The 18,160-nt window shown below is 43.6% G+C and overlaps 1 protein-coding gene across 1 annotated transcript in view; it reads right to left on the reverse strand.

Annotated features, from left to right (window-relative positions):
* Positions 1–4,658: 4,658 nt before the first annotated feature.
* The window catches only part of LOC311101545 (uncharacterized protein), a gene marked incomplete at its 5' end in the record, with an annotated part of 30,292 nt that continues 16,790 nt past the window's right edge, over positions 4,659–18,160 (reverse strand). Inside the window, 13 exons of the mRNA XM_084142682.1 lie at positions 4,659–4,809; positions 4,931–5,052; positions 5,204–5,369; positions 5,495–5,566; positions 5,702–5,749; positions 5,829–5,964; positions 6,616–6,741; positions 7,926–8,403; positions 8,623–8,675; positions 8,806–8,852; positions 9,261–9,296; positions 9,440–9,529; positions 11,647–11,678. Of these exons, the coding sequence (XP_083998808.1) occupies positions 4,781–4,809; positions 4,931–5,052; positions 5,204–5,369; positions 5,495–5,566; positions 5,702–5,749; positions 5,829–5,964; positions 6,616–6,741; positions 7,926–8,403; positions 8,623–8,675; positions 8,806–8,852; positions 9,261–9,296; positions 9,440–9,529; positions 11,647–11,678 (1,435 nt within the window). The 3' untranslated portion in view covers positions 4,659–4,780. The remainder of the gene's footprint in view (positions 4,810–4,930; positions 5,053–5,203; positions 5,370–5,494; positions 5,567–5,701; positions 5,750–5,828; positions 5,965–6,615; positions 6,742–7,925; positions 8,404–8,622; positions 8,676–8,805; positions 8,853–9,260; positions 9,297–9,439; positions 9,530–11,646; positions 11,679–18,160) is intronic.

The raw sequence follows: 18,160 nt of genomic DNA on the forward strand, positions 1-18,160 counted from the left end.
AGAGATTTGAGACTGGGACGGAGGTTCACCTTCCAGCAGGACAATGACCCTAAGCATACTGCTAAAGCAACACTCAAGTGGTTTAAGGGGAAACATTTCAATGTCTTGGAATGGCCTAGTCAAAGCCCAGACCACAATCCAATTGAGAATCTGTGGTATGACTTCAAGATTGCTGTACACCAGCGGAACCCATCCAACTTGAAGGATCTGGAGAAGTTTTGCCTTGAAGAATGGGCCAAAATCCCAGTGGCTAGATGTGCCAAGCTTATAGAGACATACCCCAAGAGACTTGCAGCTGTAATTGCTGCAAAAGGTGGCTCTACAAAGTATTGACTTTGGGGGGGGGGGGTTTCACAATTAAAAATATTTTGCATCTTCAAAGAGGTAGGCATGTTGTATAAATCAAATGATACAAACCCCCAAAAAATCAATTATAATTCCAGGTTGTAAGGCAACAAAATAGGAAAAATGCCAAGGGGGGTGAATACTTTCGCAAGCCACTGTACATCGGAACCTTCTTCTAGACATCAGCTTTGTGCCGGTAGAAACGCCTGAGGGTGATTCTTGTGAATCTCAATCAGATGGAGGTCTAGATCCAGAGTGTGAGGATCAGTCAATGGACCTTTCAGACTCCGATGAAGAGGAAAGCTCTGAGATATGACCAGTTCATGGATACTCTGTGGAGTAGATGGCTCTGCAAGTCAGGAATCTTCGGAGGAACAGGAGTCAGTCAGAGATGAAAAGTCAGCGTACAGCTGTAGGGTCAATCCGTCAAGCCCAGCTACCTCTCAATAATGAGACTGACATTAGCATTCCTGACTATGACAGTCTAGCTGTAGTCCCTGACACAGAACTTTCAGGCATTCCTGACTCAGTTGCACCAGCTGATTTAGCTAGTGACCAAGATTTACAAAGACCGGGTTCAGGTGATTCGCAATATCGTCTTATTGAGACAATGGCTCAGAGACCATTCACTATTAAGGGCTTAGCCACCAAACTAGGAAAGAAGTCCCAGTCTCTTCTAACTTAAAGGGTTTTCTTTATTTCTTCTGTTGTTTTTAGGAATATTCATTGATATGTAGAGACATCTAAGTGATGTGTAGAATGGTGTCAAGGGATAATGTGATGTGGAGACGAGTGTTGTATGGTATACTTGGCATCGTATTAGTCTAGGAGGTTCTCGGGCCTGATCAACCTTAGATTCCTCTGAATCTGCCCAGCAGATGGCTTGTATAGCAGAGACCGAAGATGAGATTTTGGTGTTCACTTGTGCCAGTGACTCAGTAGAGTTTGTTGTCCCTTGTGCTTTATATCCTGTTTGATATGCACTCAGGATTTTGGTGAATTTTAGGAGAGGTGAATGTAACAGGTGTAAAATATACTTTATGTATTTCACTGAAAATCCCTCATATTTATTTTCATTTATTATTTTAAGGTTATTTTTTAGATGTATTACACTACTTTCAAGAAAACTATTTTATTGTATTTATTTTCTAAATTGTGTTGATGTCATCAACGGGAGCCATGCTTTTCAGTGTTGCCAATTTAGCGACTTTGTCGCTATATTTAGCGAGTATTCAGACCCCTCTAGCGACACATTTTCAAAAAAGCGACTAGCGACAAATCTAGCGGCTTTTTCTGGCGTTATTGGAGACTTTTGGCAACTCTGACGTGAAAGCACGTATCGTTTCTTACTCTTCTCAATGAGCAGCGGGTGCTGCTGTGGGCCCCACCCCTGGGCCCCACCCCTGGGCCCCACCCCGTCCCAAAGCACTCACAGGCGGCCCAGTCCTCGTGCCGCTGTCCCTCCCAGCTGCAGTCAGAGCAGGAGATGTTCACCCCTCCGCGTCCAGACTGCAAATGAATCGCGCATGCGGGAAGCTGCCACTGGCTGATGTAATGTAAAACAGTCATGAAATGTAAAACATTTTTAAAAACAAGAATCGACAGAAAGTTCATTTGTAGTTCTAAACATATTTAGGGTGTTTTTTACTCACTTTTTGTCTCTCCCACAAAGTTATTGCTCTCTCCTATAGCGTCCATCACAATTACATGCACATGGCCAATTATGCAAATTCGGTGATTACGTCATTTAGCGACTTTTAGGACAGCCAATAGCTACTTTCCTTACTGAGGAGTTGGCAACACTGCTTTTACTCCTCAGTTTGCTCAAAGCGTGATGATGAGAGGTATGTGTTTATGTATGCTCCGGTCTTTTGAACGCACATGTTAGCAAATGTTCATAAATGCACAACAACAAAAAAAGCAAAAATGATATCGTCATTGATTTTGTGTTGTTGCACCACTGTTGGTATGAATATATATTAGCGTGAATGGGGATAATTTTCGAGTGCAACTTTGATTGCAACTTTGCAAGGCTAGCCCAGCTACTGTTAGCTTTGGGTGCGGGAGAGAGTCTCTTTCAGGGACAGACAGCGTGAGTTTTCTGACGGTTTTCTAACGGACATTCTCCTCTGTCTTTTGTCTTTTGTCAGGCAAATATACTTATGTACAATATGAGAGTCCAGATGGCAGCATTAACGTTGCCTTGCATTTGTATCCATTCCATGCAGGTATGTTGTGAAATGTGACGTTTTTGTATTTCATGTTTAATGTTCCTAGTTAGCTGTCGTTCATTTTATTGCCAGGCCAGTCATGTCAGGAATTGCGTTGTCGCCTCATTTGTATGCCTTGGGTATAATAGTACACTAAAATAATGATTTAACACTTATTAGCAAATTATTGGTGTACAATGTTTATAAAAATGAAATGTGAGTCTTTTGAAAATATTTACATGTACATTTTGTACAGTGCATTTTTTTGTTGATGTGAGTTTGCTCAAAGCATGATGAGAGGCAAATATACTTATGTTTGAGAGTCCAGACGGCAGTATTAACGTTTGCCTTGCATTTGTATCCATTCCATGCAGTCATTAAAAGAGAGACAACGGGCAGAATTGTGTTCAGAGCATTCCTTTCCCTTCCACATACACCTCACCAGAACACAACGCAGAAAGGTAACGGTACCGAACTGGGTACATAGGCTATGACTTAATGAAACATTTGTGTTTACTAACAGTCATGAAGACCTCCATCAAGCTGTAGGCCTAACTCTACTAGCTGAAAAATATTTGCAATTAAAGAAATGAAATCAATCTTTCCAAAAAAATATTTTATTCAGTCAAATATTTGTAATCTTAGACACCATACCCAGAGCCCTACAAAGGCCCATACCTGAGGTGTAACATTACAGAAATGCACGTGTAAGGACTGGAATATTAATGATGGACTTTCTGAGAGATCACTCTGTGTAAACATATGGACACACTTGCAAATGGCATCCAATACCCAATATACAACTTAACTCATGGTTTTCCCTTTCATAATTTCAACAGTTAATCATTGTTACTCTCCCTGGTATATTTGGGTCCCAGTATCGGCAACAGTGACATCCCCATTGAAAGGTGTTTAAAATGAGTTAGTAGCCCTATTTATAAACAAAAAATCCTAAATTAGTTGTTTCTGGAATTCAGTCAATCCCACCATGTTCAAATGCACTGAGCGTGATTTCCAGGCTACAGAATTTACATGATTCAGGCTAAACAAAAGTAAATATTACCAATATTTTCTCTGAGATGAAGCTTAGCTATCACCACTGTCAGTTTGATGGCTCAATTTGGTCATAACACATAAAAACGAACAAACACAAACTACAAAAATAAAAACAATCACAGTTTAGTTTTAAAAAAACAGAGAAAATATGTACTCCGTATTAAAAGTACAGCTACACTCCTTGAGTGGTTGGTCCAAATCCATGAATAAGTGGCAATGCCTTGATTGAGAAATATCAAAATACAAAATATACAACAGCCCTGTTTGATAGCAGTTTCCATACTGCAGCACCATGTCTGTTACTGGCTACACATTTGGTACCTATTTCCCAGAACTCATCTATGACATAAGAGGTCTTCTCTGCACCGCAGCTTGTAGCATCAGCTCCTGGCTGTTTGGGGTACCTCTACAGCTTGATAAAACCTGCGTTATTCCAGGTTAATTAACCATTTGTGATTAAAACTTTGGTGCAATTCTCTTTCTGTGTCTTTGTTGAACTCCTGTTGTAATCCTGAGAGAACAGGAGGGGTGAAAAGCCAGGGTTTCCCACTACTAAACATCACTACTAGGCGGGGCACAAAGTTCTCTAGATCCAGCATCCAGGCCTGCAGGAATCAAACATTTCAGTTGAAGGCAATTGAATCCCAATTCTCTTGGGCTGGGAGGGGTTGACAGTGCTAGGCTGGGGTGCTGGCCCTGCCTAGGCAATGGCAGGAGACACATAATGCTTCTGATCTAGGATCAGTGTACCCTCCTCAAATCTTCTATTTATGAAGAAGGTATGCAAAGCTGACCTTAGATCAGCCTCTAGAGCAAGGACGGGCAACTCCAGTCCTCGGGGGCCGGATTGGTGTCACACTTTTGCCCCAGCCCCAGCTAACACATCTGACTCCAATAATAAACTAATTATGATCTTCAGTTTAGAATGCAATTAGTTTAATCAGCTGTGTTTGCTAGGGATGGGGAAATAATGTGACACCACTCCGGCCCCTGAGGACTGTAGTTGCCCTTCCCTGGTCTAGAGGAAACGTTCATACTACTCCATACTGCATAAGTAGAGGGATTTCTGTCTTCAAGGCAAGAGTTCAAACGTCTCTCTCCCATTGTCTCTCTGGCTCATTGACGACAGGGCTGCGGAAAGGCAGGGACCTGGGGAGGCCAAAGATATCTCATTTGGCAGCCTTATTGACCATCATATCTGAGGAGAAAACAGACAGAAAGAGACATACAGAAATTGGTGCAAGTTAGTAAGAGACAAGAATTAGTACAAATATGTGTGTGCGGACAGGTGATTGAGTGTGAGTGTGTGTGGCTCTAACCTTTCAGTGTCTTGTGGACCTCGTTGGGCAGGTCATCCAGCTCCTGTATACTCATCAAGAGGTGAGTGACAGTGGCTTGACCATTCGGCCTGGCAGTCTTCCAGCGCTCCAGCGCCTTAAACCTGAAACCCAATGCAAAAAAAGTTGAGTGTCACATTTAGGGTCACATTATCTAAAAAAGAAATGCTTCAATGAGAAACCCCCAAAATAATGGCTGGCAAGTAATATAAAGTTTAGTTTTAAGGGTGCAGATTCTATATCTATCTACTGTACCTCTGCATGATGACATCCTCCTCACTGGCCTGTATATCGTCCAGGTCTTTGGAGGACAGGTCCAGGCAACCGATAGCCACCTGCTTCCACTCCTTCCCCAGCTGCTTAGCCACCTGCATCAGCTGCTTGGATGACACGTTTGGGTCCTGCATTGTCCGTACTCCGTCTGGAGACAACAGAGGAATGTCAGACATTTAGGCGTTTTTTTCAGGCCAACTGAACAGCAACTCAACAGGAATAAGACCACAGTAATAACAGCAAATGACACAATGGATGTGTTCAAACCATCACCTGACTCATCTGCACATTTACGTCTTTTTTTGGGCAGCTCTTCCTCTGATGTGCTGGTGCTTCTCTTCCTGTCTACAGAAGAGGAGAAAATCCCTGTCAATCAAAAGCTACTTTGTTATGATTGGATGAAAGTTGCTTGTGTACAGATAACTTAATATCCAATATTAGCCAATATTGAGAGGGGGCAAACAAAAATGACAAACTTACTATCTGTCCGTTTCTTTGGCTTTTCAACTGTATTGTCCACACAGTCACCTGAGAGGAAGATAAATTAATCTCCTGCACCTTAACCCACAACCCATTACAGACAGATGCACAGCAGGTGTGTACATACCTTCTCTGATGGTGGCTGACCACACAGTCTGGTCGGACTCCGTCTCTACGAGGGAGAGCTTGAAGGGAGGGGGCTGCTCAAAGAACGCCTCAAAATATCCCTTCAATTTAGTCACGGCCAGCGTGAACGGCAAGTCCTGCAGGACACCATACACACACAACACAGACATATAAATAAACGCACATAGTACATACACTGAGTATACAAAACATTAAGAACACCTGCTCTTTCTATGACATAGACTGACCAGGTGAATCCAGGTGAAAGCTATGATCCCTTATTGATGTCACTTGTTAAATCCACTTAAATCAGTGTAAATGAATGGGAGGAGACAGGTTAAAGAAGGATTTTTAAGCCTAGAGACAATTGAGACATGGATTGTGTACCATTCAGAGGGTGAATGGACAAGACAAAATATTTAAGTGCCTTTGAACAGGGTATGGTAGTACGTGCCAAGCGCATCGGTTTGTGTCAAGAACTGCAACGCTGCTGGGTTTTTCACGCTCAACAGTTTCCTTGTGTGTATCAAGAATGGTCCACCACCCAAATGACATCCAGCCAACTTGACACAACTGTGGGAAGTATTGGCGTTAACATAGGCCAGCATCCCTGTGGTACATTTTCGACACCTTGTAGAGTCCATGCCTCGACGAATTGAGGCTGTTCTGAGGTCAAAAGGGGGTGCAACTCAATATTAGGAAGGTGTTCTTAATGTTTGGTATACTCAGTGTACATTACATAGGTCAGTGCTTACTGGTTATGCAGTAATGGTTGAATGAACCCTCACCGCAGGGCTGATGTCTCCCTCTGGTTCACTCATGAGGCGGTACCTCCTCTCATCCAACTTACAGGTGGGTGGCTTCTCTACCTTCAGGTAACGCTTGTTTGCGCCACGCACCTCCTTCCCTATGTCCTAGAGTGAGGGGTAGAGGAGGAGAAAGAGAGGCAGAGAGACAGTGAAAGAATGAAAGGAATAGATAGAAGTGGACCAGTGATTTTAGGTAAGCAAGAGATTCAAGGGTGGGGATGACTATTCCCAGTTCAGGAAACCTGGAAGCTCGTGGAGGGAGATGTTTTCCACGGTCAACAACTCCTTTCCCTGGCCAGTTAGGTAGGGTTAAATGGACTGTTCTGAAGCTGAGTGCTCTGATGTGTGCTCTCTAGTGCTAACTGTGCCACTAGAGATCCTGGTTCGAATCCAGGCTCTGTCGCAGCCGGCCGCGACCGGGAGACTCATGGGTGGCGCACAATTGGCCCAGCGTCGTCCAGGGTAGGGGAGGGAATGGCCGGCAGGGGTGTAGCTCAGTTGATAGAGCATGGCGTTTGCAATGCCAGGGTTGTGGGTTTGATTCCCACGGGGGGCAAGTATAAAAAATAAAAATAAAAATAAAAGAATGTCGCTCTGGATAAGAGCGTCTGCTAAATGACTAAAATGTAAATGTAAATATGTGTCTCTGCTGAGCTCAGTTATTCAGTCACTCAGCCATTCCCCTCACCACATATACTACTATCACACTAATACACATGCCACTGATACTACACATTACCAGCAATCAAACCACATTTCAGGAACTGGGTGACATGACCTAAGAGACGGTGTAATATCACAGAGTAGATATTCACTGTGGTCTATATTTGATATCACATGGTGTTACTATCCCAATCTAAGCCTATCAGTTGGCAAAACATTGTCATTTTAACCAGTGTTGCCCACTGGGCTAGTTTCAGATCTAATGTATGAGGTTTGGGGTTTCCATCTGAGTTGTTCCTAGATACAGATACACAACTCAATACACAATCATTTGTGTTTATTAATACGCACCAATGCCCTTTGATACAGTGACAAATGAACTCATCTTGATCACCACACACACACACACACACACAGACACACACACACACACACACACACAAACAGACCGCAGACCTCCAGTGTGATGTGATTTCCCTCAGTAGAGACCACAGTGTGAGAGGCACAGAGTGCCAGGAAGTCGGGCCAATGGGCATTACAATCCCTCTGATCACGTTCACCTCTTTGCTCTGACTCAGTAACATGTTACAGTAATGATCCACACACACACTCTGTGTCCCTCTCACCTTAATGTCGGAGGAGTTGTTGGTGGCCAGGTAGATGCGAAAGGAGTAGGAGTTGTTCAGAGCCAGTTCTTTATACACCAGGACCACCCCATGGTGCTCTACAGGCTTGCTGCTCTGGACAATGGGCCCCACCGGGGACAGGGACGATACACGCCACTTTACATGGCTGCAAGAGTGGTCTACCGAGGGCTCGATCACCGGACAGCTGTCCTTCATATGCAGGACACTGAAGGTCATTTCACTGTCGGGATCAGCGAGGCAGAGGGAGTGAGGGAACTGGATGGAGGTGAGGATGGATGAGGGGCTGTTGACACAGTCCACGTTGAAGATGGGCCCAGCGAACCACCAGGAGTCCCTGAGGAACATGCCGAACTTGGACCAGGACAGGACCGAGTAGCAGATCAGGACTCTCTCTGACACCTCAAACACCAGGCCGGTGACAGAGCACTCATATGTCCCCTCTCCCTCCAGCTGCACCCTGACACACAGAACCAGAGAGATGGACAGACTCATACCAGTCAGACAGACACTCAGCAGGAGAGGTTTAGTGGTTTGGGGATTTTCTTTTTTATTAAAAAAAAGAGGTAGATACTAAGTGAGTAAGAGATTTAGAGATGGAGAAAAAAGAGGGAGAGAGAAGGAGAAGCTGAGTGAGAAAGAGAAGGAACGAGGCTACAGGTAGAAGAGGTACACTCACTGTAGGCGTCCTTTAGAGATCTTCCTGGGAGTAACCAGTTCATTGCCTTGACTCTGACAGACAAACAGACATGGTACTAAGATTAGCCCCTGTTCCTCTAGTGAGTCTACAGACATTCTGTACGTCTCTGAGATTTAATTACGCAACTATCATTCAATTCCACAATCAAACAAATGTACTTACCTGCTGGACAGCCTTGCATTTTTCACAGCATGGCTTGGGGGGCACATCTGACAAAGGTGAGGTCAAAAGTCAAACTAGGCACTCCCTGTTGAGGAATACTCTACCTCGCAGACTATGATTTGCAGACACATTTTCATAAACCTATGAATGCACCCAGATATCCTCTCTCTAGCCTTCAACCATTACGATATCCTTTATCTAGGATAGCTAGGCCTTTTGTGGAAAAAGCTAAACATTTGATAGTAGAATGACTTTTGTCAAACTGAGGATACCTTTAGCAAGGGAAACCTCTGCATCAGGTTGAGGAGCCGACTCTGATTCTGTGGAGAGAGAAGTTACTCCTCATGAAGGAAGTTGGGGGAGAGGAGCAGTAATTCTACTCAGGTCATTCCAAGAGGCATGATAAGGCAGATATACTCTAAGGCATTGTGTCTGATGTTTTAGTTCCCACTCACCATTACTGGAACCCTCAACGTCAGGCTCCTCTGATTCTGTTGGGACAAACAAAAAAAGAATACAATTATTTCTAAAAAAAGATCCAAAGACACAACCCAGGTGCTGGTGTGAACGTGTATCATCACCGTTTGGAAATTATTTTGATGAAGCTGAAAAAATGAGGCTGTGATTTTCTCACCTCCTTCTTTCTCAGCAGAGATGTCTTCCTCCTCCTCCTCTTCATCCTCCTCTTCTTCAGAACTTTCCTCTGTAGATGTCCCTGCATTGTCTGTCGGAAAAATCCATAAGACATGGAGGGATGAACTTTGAAAACGTTTCTCATTCTAAGTGTACTTTCAAATAGAGAGGGGTGAGGGAAATGGATTGGTAGTTCAAACATGACTTGAGAGGGGGTCTATAGGCCTACATGCAGCTCAGAGACCATTAGAGTTCTGTTTGAGTAGTGTTCACAGAGAGGACGGGAGGGGGGCTTGTCTTTGAATGAAATCTCACTCTATAAGGATTTCTATACGAGAAAAATACAAACATACTGCAAAGGTGTGCCTACCTGAGCCACTGTTATCACTTTCAGTCAGATTACCTGGAACAACATAACTTTTATTAGAGGTGTCTTGGGTAAGGGGTTTATATGGGATTAGGAACTCTCCTCTCTCAATCTTTCCACTCCACTTTACCCATAATGCAGAGAGGTTTACAGTAACCCCAGTGGACTGGCCCTCTGTGGGACCATCCCCAAACAACACCAGCCCATCCCCTGAGAGCGTTCTGATAACACCTAGAAAGGCGATCTGAGAGTCTCTAATCATGTCTACCCTAACATAGGCCTATTACTGTTATCAATTTGGAGCCTTTTATTTACTGTCTGACTCAGCATTATCTCAATTTTGCACTTCTGTTGGCAAACTGTGACTAATGATGAGCTCATCAGTGTATACCCTCTTCACTCACATCACACCACATTGCTCATCTGAAACTTCCACTCTGATTCCTCACTAATGTAGATGAATGCACACTGTATACAGTATGTATATGAGCATATTGTAATTATGTGATATGTCTGTGGTTTTCCTATGTATAGTGCTGAGGGCCCCTGTGTCAGAGCTGTAACTGTTTGCACTTACATTTTAGTAATTTACAGAAGCAGATACTCTAATTCAGAAATTCAGAATGACTTATAAAACTGTATGCTTCATACTGTAAGTGCATCTAAAGTAGGGCTGTGACGATTATGGGTAACGATTCATTGCCATGCAAATGGTCACAGTTATAATTGTCATTTTAGTATCTTTTTTTGATTTTCTAATGCATCTTTGAAAATAAGCTATGAGATACCTATTGAATACAACACAGCTTTGGTGAAACCATTTCTCAAAAGCTAATTGTTTTGACTACTTTTGGAAATGAAGCTTCTCCTCCCAAATCATTGTAAAATGATTACCAACTTTACCCTTTTCATGTATAAATGAAAAAACTGCTACTGGGTAAACTATATCTACTTGAAAATAAAATTGAATCCCCCCTCTTAAAATGAATGTATTAAGAAGATTATGATAATTATTTTTTCATGGTTATTGTCAATAATTGTCGGTTACATGATTATGCCTGACCTAATCTAAAGTGAGACTCTGGCCAGAGTGAAGTGAACTGGTGCCCTGGTGTACAGCCATGGCAGAGAGGAAGCTAATAGATGGAGCCTGTCATCTCTGGGGCAGGGAGCCTCATCTCAGACTGAGAACCAGCCCAGGTCTCTCTCTCTGCTCTACATCCATCCCTCTAGCTCATTCTTTTTTTACATTTTTACTCATTTAGCAGACACTCTCATCCAGAGCAACTTACAGTTAGTGCATACATTATTATTTTTATTTTTTTCATACTGGCCCCCCGTGGGAATTGAACCCACAACCCTGGCATTGCAAACACCATGCTCTACCAACATCCCTGCCGGCCATTCCCTCCCCTACCCTGGACGACACTGGGCCAATTGTGCGCCGCCCCATGGATCTCCCAGTCGCGGCCGGCTACGACAGGGTATGGATTCGAACCAGGATCTCTAGTGGAACAGCTAGCACTTAGACCACTGCGCCATTCTCCCTCCATCTCTTGCTCTCTCTCCCTCCCTCTCCCATCATCTCTTTCCCCCACATCTCTCCATCTGTGTCCTCATATGCCTCCTATCGCTCTCTGCCTCATCTAACATCCACTCCGTTTACTCTCAGACAGCCTGCTTTATCAGCCCAATATACACACACACACACAGATATTTTTACAGGTGATGACTGCCATCTGCTGGTCTAATTTCAGATCACATTCATTCAGGACTTTTTGCTACATGAGACAAAACAAAACATGTCATGCACAAACAAACAAAGAGTGAACGGTCCTTACCCTTCTGGTCAGGAGCAGGGATGTCTCCATCTCTGTAGGTTAAAAGAGAAAGGAAATTATAAGGGCATCCCAAGACGTTATCAAAATGGAGTTAAGAGAATACAACTTCAGTTTATGGGCCAGTGGGGGAGGGGATTATGGGTGTGGAGGAGAGGGGGTGGAGCTGAACTGTCCAGCTGCAGACCCATCTGTGTCTGCACGTCCTCTCTCTGATGTACACACGCTCTTCAACTGAGGCACAAATACAGGAAGTGGAGAAGCTGCAAACATCTCACGTTCATGACACCAGCCCATCCTCCAGTGTGGTGTGGAACCCCCACCACCTACATCCTGACCCAGTTTTACACACTATTGTTGGACGGCTGGTACTGCAAAGCCATGGAAAGGTACTGCCCGATAATAGTGCTTGTGATTCTAAAGCGTAAGTTCTTAAAGAGACAGTATCAGAGAACACTAAAAGTTGATCTAAGATCAAGACACAAAGGGAAGAGTTTTGCAGTCAGCAGTGTTACAGGTTTATATAACCCATAATAATGTGTATCATCCTGAGGTTGTCTTTCAGACGCAGACAAAGCGTGTCGCTTGTTGATTCAGTCTGTGACTTGTTTGAACACGTCTATGGGCGCCTGCCGCCTAGGGACTCAGTGTAGAGCTAGCGATAATAGAAAGTGCATTCGTCATGGTGCCAACCTCACAAGAAGAACACGTTCAGCATGTGCAGGGAACTAGGTCAAAAGTATTTTTTTTCTTTTTTCTTTTACACCATCATAAAAATACTGAGCGTTAGGTGATCAAAACCAGAGTTGACTCAAGTGTAGTCTTTAATGCCTTACCACAGAGGAGATGAGGAATACATAGAAACACTTTACTAAGTTACCATGTGTTTATAACCTCTTTGATAATAAGAATGTAATTAATCATGATAACTGGGCATGATACAGTGAGGGAAAAAAGTATTTGATCCCCTGCTGATTTTGTACGTTTGCCCACTGACAAAGAAATGATCAGTCTATAATTTTAATGGTAGGTTTATTTGAACAGTGAGAGACAGAATAACAACAAAAAAATCCAGAAAAACGCATGTCAAAAATGTTATAAATTGATTTGCATTTTAATGAGGGAAATACGTATTTGACCCCCTCTCAATCAGAAAGATTTCTGGCTCCCATGTGTCTTTTATACAGGTAACGAGCTGAGATTAGGAGCACACTCTTAAAGGGAGTGCTCCTAATCTCAGCTTGTTACCTGTATAAAAGACACCTGTCCACAGAAGCAATCAATCAATCAGATTCCAAACTCTCCACCATGGCCAAGACCAAAGAGCTCTCCAAGGATGTCAGGGACAAGATTGTAGACCTACACAAGGCTGGAATGGGCTACAAGACCATCGCCAAGCAGCTTGGTGAGAAGATGACAACAGTAGGTGCGATTATTCGCAAATGGAAGAAACACAAAAGAACTGTCAATCTCCCTCGGCCTGGGGCTCCATGCAAGATCTCACCTCGTGGAGTTGCAATGATCATGAGAACGGTGAGGAATCAGCCCAGAACTACACGGGAGGATCTTGTCAATGATCTCAAGGCAGCTGGGACCATAGTCACCAAGAAAACAATTGGTAACACACTACGCCGTGAAGGACTGAAATCCTGCAGCGCCCGCAAGGACCCCCTGCTCAAGAAAGCACATATACAGTGGGGAGAACAAGTATTTGATACACTGCCGATTTTGCAGGTTTTCCTACTTAGAAAGCATGTAGAGGTCTGTAATTTTGATCATAGGTACACTTCAACTGTGAGAGACGGAATCACATTGTATGATTTTTAAGTAATAATTTGCATTTTATTGCATGACATAAGTATTTGATACATCAGAAAAGCAGAACTTAATATTTGGTACAGAAACCTTTGTTTGCAATTACAGAGATCATACGTTTCCTGTAGGTCTTGACCAGGTTTGCACACACTGCAGCAGGGATTTTGGCCCACTCCTCCATACAGACCTTCTCCAGATCCTTCAGGTTTCGGGGCTGTCGCTGGGCAATACGGACTTTCAGCTCCCTCCAAAGATTTTCTATTGGGTTCAGGTCTGGAGACTGGCTAGGCCACTCCAGGACCTTGAGATGCTTCTTACGGAGCCACTCCTTAGTTGCCCTGGCTGTGTGTTTCGGGTTGTCATGCTGGAAGACCCAGCCACAACCCATCTTCAATGCTCTTACTGAGGGAAAGAGGTTGTTGGCCAAGATCTCGCGATACATGGCCCCATTCCATCCTCCCCTCAATACGGTGCAGTCGTCCTGTCCCCTTTGCAGAAAAGCATCCCCAAAGAATGATGTTTCCACCTCCATGCTTCACGGTTGGGATGGTGTTCTTGGGGTTGTACTCATCCTTCTTCCTCCAAACACAGTGAGTGGAGTTTAGACCAAAAAGCTCTATTTTTGTCTCATCAGACCACATTACCTTCTCCCATTCCTCCTCTGGATCATCCAGATGGTCATTGGCAAACTTCAGACGAGCCTGGACATGCGCTGGCTTGAGCAAGGGGACCTTGCGTGCGCTGCAGGATTTTAATCCATGACGGCGTAGTGTGTTACTAATGGTTTTCTTTGAGACTGTGGTCCCAGCTCTCTTCAGGTCATTGACCAGGTCCTGCCGTGTAGTTCTGGGCTGATCCCTCACCTTCCTCATGATCATTGATGCCCCACGAGGTGAGATCTTGCATGGAGCCCCAGACAGAGGGTGATTGACCGTCATCTTGAACTTCTTCCATTTTCTAATAATTGTGCCAACAGTTGTTGCCTGCTCACCAAGCTGCTTGCCTATTGTCCTGTAGCCCATCCCAGCCTTGTGCAGGTCTACAATTTTATCCCTGATGTCCTTACACAGCTCTCTGGTCTTGGCCATTTTGGAGAGGTTGGAGTCTGTTTGATTGAGTGTGTGGACAGGTGTCTTTTATACAGGTAACGAGTTCAAACAGGTGCAGTTAATACAGGTAATGAGTGGAGAACATGAGGGCTTCTTAAAGAAAAACTAACAGGTCTGTGAGAGCCGGAATTCTTACTGGTTGGTAGGTGATCAAATACTTATGTCACGCAATAAAATGCAAATTAATTACTCTGTCGTAGCTGGCCGCGACCGGGAGACCCATGGGGCGGCGCACAATTGGTCCAGCGTCGTCCAGGGTAGGGGAGGGAATGGCCGGCATGGATGTAGCTCAGTTGGTAGAGCATGGCGTTTGCAACGCCAGGGTTGTGGGTTTGTTTCCCACGGGGGGCCAGTATGAAAATGTTTTAATAATAATGTATGCACTCACTAACTGTAAGTCGCTCTGGATAAGAGCGTCTGCTAAATGACTAAAATGTAAATGTAAATGTTAAAAATCATACAATGTGATTTTCTGGATTCTTGTTTTAGATTCCGTCTCTCACAGTTGAAGTGTACCTATGATAACAATTACAGACTTCTACATGCTTTGTAAGTAGGAAAACCTGCAAAATTGGCAGTGTATCAAATACTTGTTCTCCCCACTGTACATGCCCATCTGAAGTTTGCCAATGAACATCTGAATGATTCAGAGGAGAACTGGGTGAAAGTGTTGTGGTCAGATGGGACCAAAATTGAGCTCTTTGGCATCAACTCAACTCGCCGTGTTTGGAGGAGGAGGAATGCTGCCTATGACCCCAAGAACACCATCCCCACCATCAAACATGGAGGTGGAAACATTACCTTTGGGGGTGTTTTTCTGCTAAGGGGACAGGTCAACTTCACCGCATCAAAGGGACGATGGACGGGGCCATGTATCGTCAAATCTTGGGTGAGAACCTCCTTCCCTCAGCCAGGGCATTGAAAATGGGTCGTGGATGGGTATTCCAGCATGACAATGACCCAAAACACACGGCCAAGGCAACAAAGGAGTGGCTCAAGAAGAAGCACATTAAGGTCCTGGAGTGGCCTAGCCAGTCTCCAGACCTTAATCCCATAGAAAATCTGTGGAGGGAGCTGAAGGTTTGAGTTGCCAAACGTCAGCCTCGAAACCGTAATGACTTGGAGAAGATCTGCAAAGAGGAGTGGGACAAAATCCCTCCTGAGATGTGTGCAAACCTGGTGGCCAACTACAAGAAACGTCTGACCTCTGTGATTGCCAACAAGGGTTTTGCTACCAAGTACTATGTCATGTTTTGCAGAGGGGTCAAATACTTATTTCCCTCATTAAAATGCAAATCAATTCATAACATTTTTGACATGCGTTTTTCTGGATTTTTTTGTTGTTATTCTGTCTCTCACTGTTCAAATAAACCTACCATTAAAATTATAGACTGATAATTTCTTTGTCAGTGGGCAAACGTACAAAATCAGCAGGGGATCAAATACTTTTTTCACTCACTGTACCTGCAGATAAGGTCCTAAAACAATGATTGAATTGTGACCAAAATTCATAGGCTATTTCTAGTACTGTGTAGTGACATCATTAGAATATTGTCTCTCTTTTAGATTGAATGAAACCTGATAAGCCAGTGGTCCTCATCCTCATTGTCCTCAGACAGAAGTACAGGAAAGTACACACAGCCAACAGGTTTCTGTATCACAACACAACTGTTATAGGTTTCCATGGCAATCATATTCACACATGTACTCTGCCCTCTTTCTGCCTCTATCCATCTCTCTGTCTATTATTTTCCTCTATTTCTCTTTATTTCTCTTTGCCCTCTCTTCAACCCTGGCCTCTCACCATCTCTTACTTCTCTCCCACTCATTTTCATACAAAACAACCATCCCCTTCTTCTCTCTCTCACTATTTCTTCTCTCTGTATGTGTCTCTGTGGTGCGATAAGGCCACAGTTTTTGCATGTTTCCTACAGCCTTATATAAACACACTGAAAGCCTGTGAACAAGAGATAGGCAATAGTCAGTTAGTGCTAGTGTTATAGTTTATGTCACAGCTCCAATTTAGCCTTGTGTACCTCAGTAGGTTAACATATCACACACCATCAGTCACAACAGCATTAATGATACACTAAACTGTCAATAAGTTATAGAATATATGACCCCTCAGAATATATGAGGGTTCATATATTCTGCAGGTATTGTGCATTGTATTTTTATGTATACTGAACAAAACTATAAACGCAACATGCAACAATTTCAACAATTTTACTGAGTTACAGTTCATATAAGGAAATCAGTCAATTTAAATAAATTAGGCCCTAATCTATGGATTTCACATAACTGGGCATAGGCCCACCCACTTGGGAGCAAGGCCCACCCACTGGGGAGCCAGGCCCAGCCAATCAGAATGAGTTTTTCCCCACAAAAGGGCTTTATTACAGACATAAATACTCCTCAGTTTCATCAGCTGTCCGTGTGGCTGGTCTCAGAAAATCCTGCAGGTGAAGAAGCCAGATGTAGTGCTCCTGGGCTGGCGTGGTAACACGTGGTCTGCGGTTGTGAGGCCGGTTGAGCGGCTTATGGTAGAGAAATTAACATTCAATTCTCTGGCAACAGCTCTGGTGGACATTCCTGCAGTCAGCATGCCAATTGCACGCTCCCTCAAAACTTGAGACATATGTGGCATTGTGTTGTGTGACAAAACTGCACATTTTAGAGTGGCCTTTTATTGTCCCCAGGACAAGGTGCACCTGTGTAATGATCATGCTGTTTAATCATCTTCTTGATATGCCACACCTGTCCGGTGGATCTTGGCAAAGGAGAAATGCTCACTAACAGGGATGTAAACATATTTGTGCACAAAAGTTGAGAGAAATAAGCTTTTTGTGTGAATGAAAATGTTCTGGGAACTTTTATTTCAGCTCATGAAGCATGCGACCAACACTTTACATGTTGCGTTTATATTTTTGTTCAGTATAATTGAATATCTACAGTTGAAGTCGGAAGTTTACATACACCTTAGCCAAATACATTTAAACTCAGTTTTTCACAATTCCTGACATTTAATCCTAGTAAAGATTCCCTGTCTTAGGTCAGTTAGGATCACCACTTTATTTTAAGAATGTGAAATGTCAGAATAATAGTAGAGAGAATGATTTATTTCAGCTTTTATTTATTTCATCACATTCCCAGTGGGTCAGAAGTTTACATACACTCAATTAGTATTTGGTAGCATTGCTTTAAATTGTTTAACTTGGGTCAAATGTTTCGCGTAGCCTTCCACAAGCTTCCCACAATAAGTTGGGTGACTTTTACCCCATTCCTCCTGACAGAGCTGGTGTAACTGAGTCAGGTTTGTAGGCCTCCTTGCTCAAACACGCTTTTTCAGTTCTGCCCACAAATGTTCTATAGGATTGAGGTCAGGGCTTTGTGATGGCAACTCCAACACCTTGACTTTGTTGTCCTTAAGCCATTTTGCCACAACTTTGGAAGTATGCTTGGGGTCAATGGGTCAAGACCCATTTGCGACCAAGCTTTAACTTCCTGACAGAAAAATCCACATAATTTTCCTTCCTCGTGATGCCATCTACTTTGTGAAGTGCACCAGTCCCTCCTGCAGCAAAGCACCCCCA

This window comes from Coregonus lavaretus (assembly GCF_964263955.1).
Source record: "Coregonus lavaretus genome assembly, chromosome: 26".
NCBI classification, from domain to species: Eukaryota; Metazoa; Chordata; class Actinopteri; order Salmoniformes; family Salmonidae; genus Coregonus; species Coregonus lavaretus.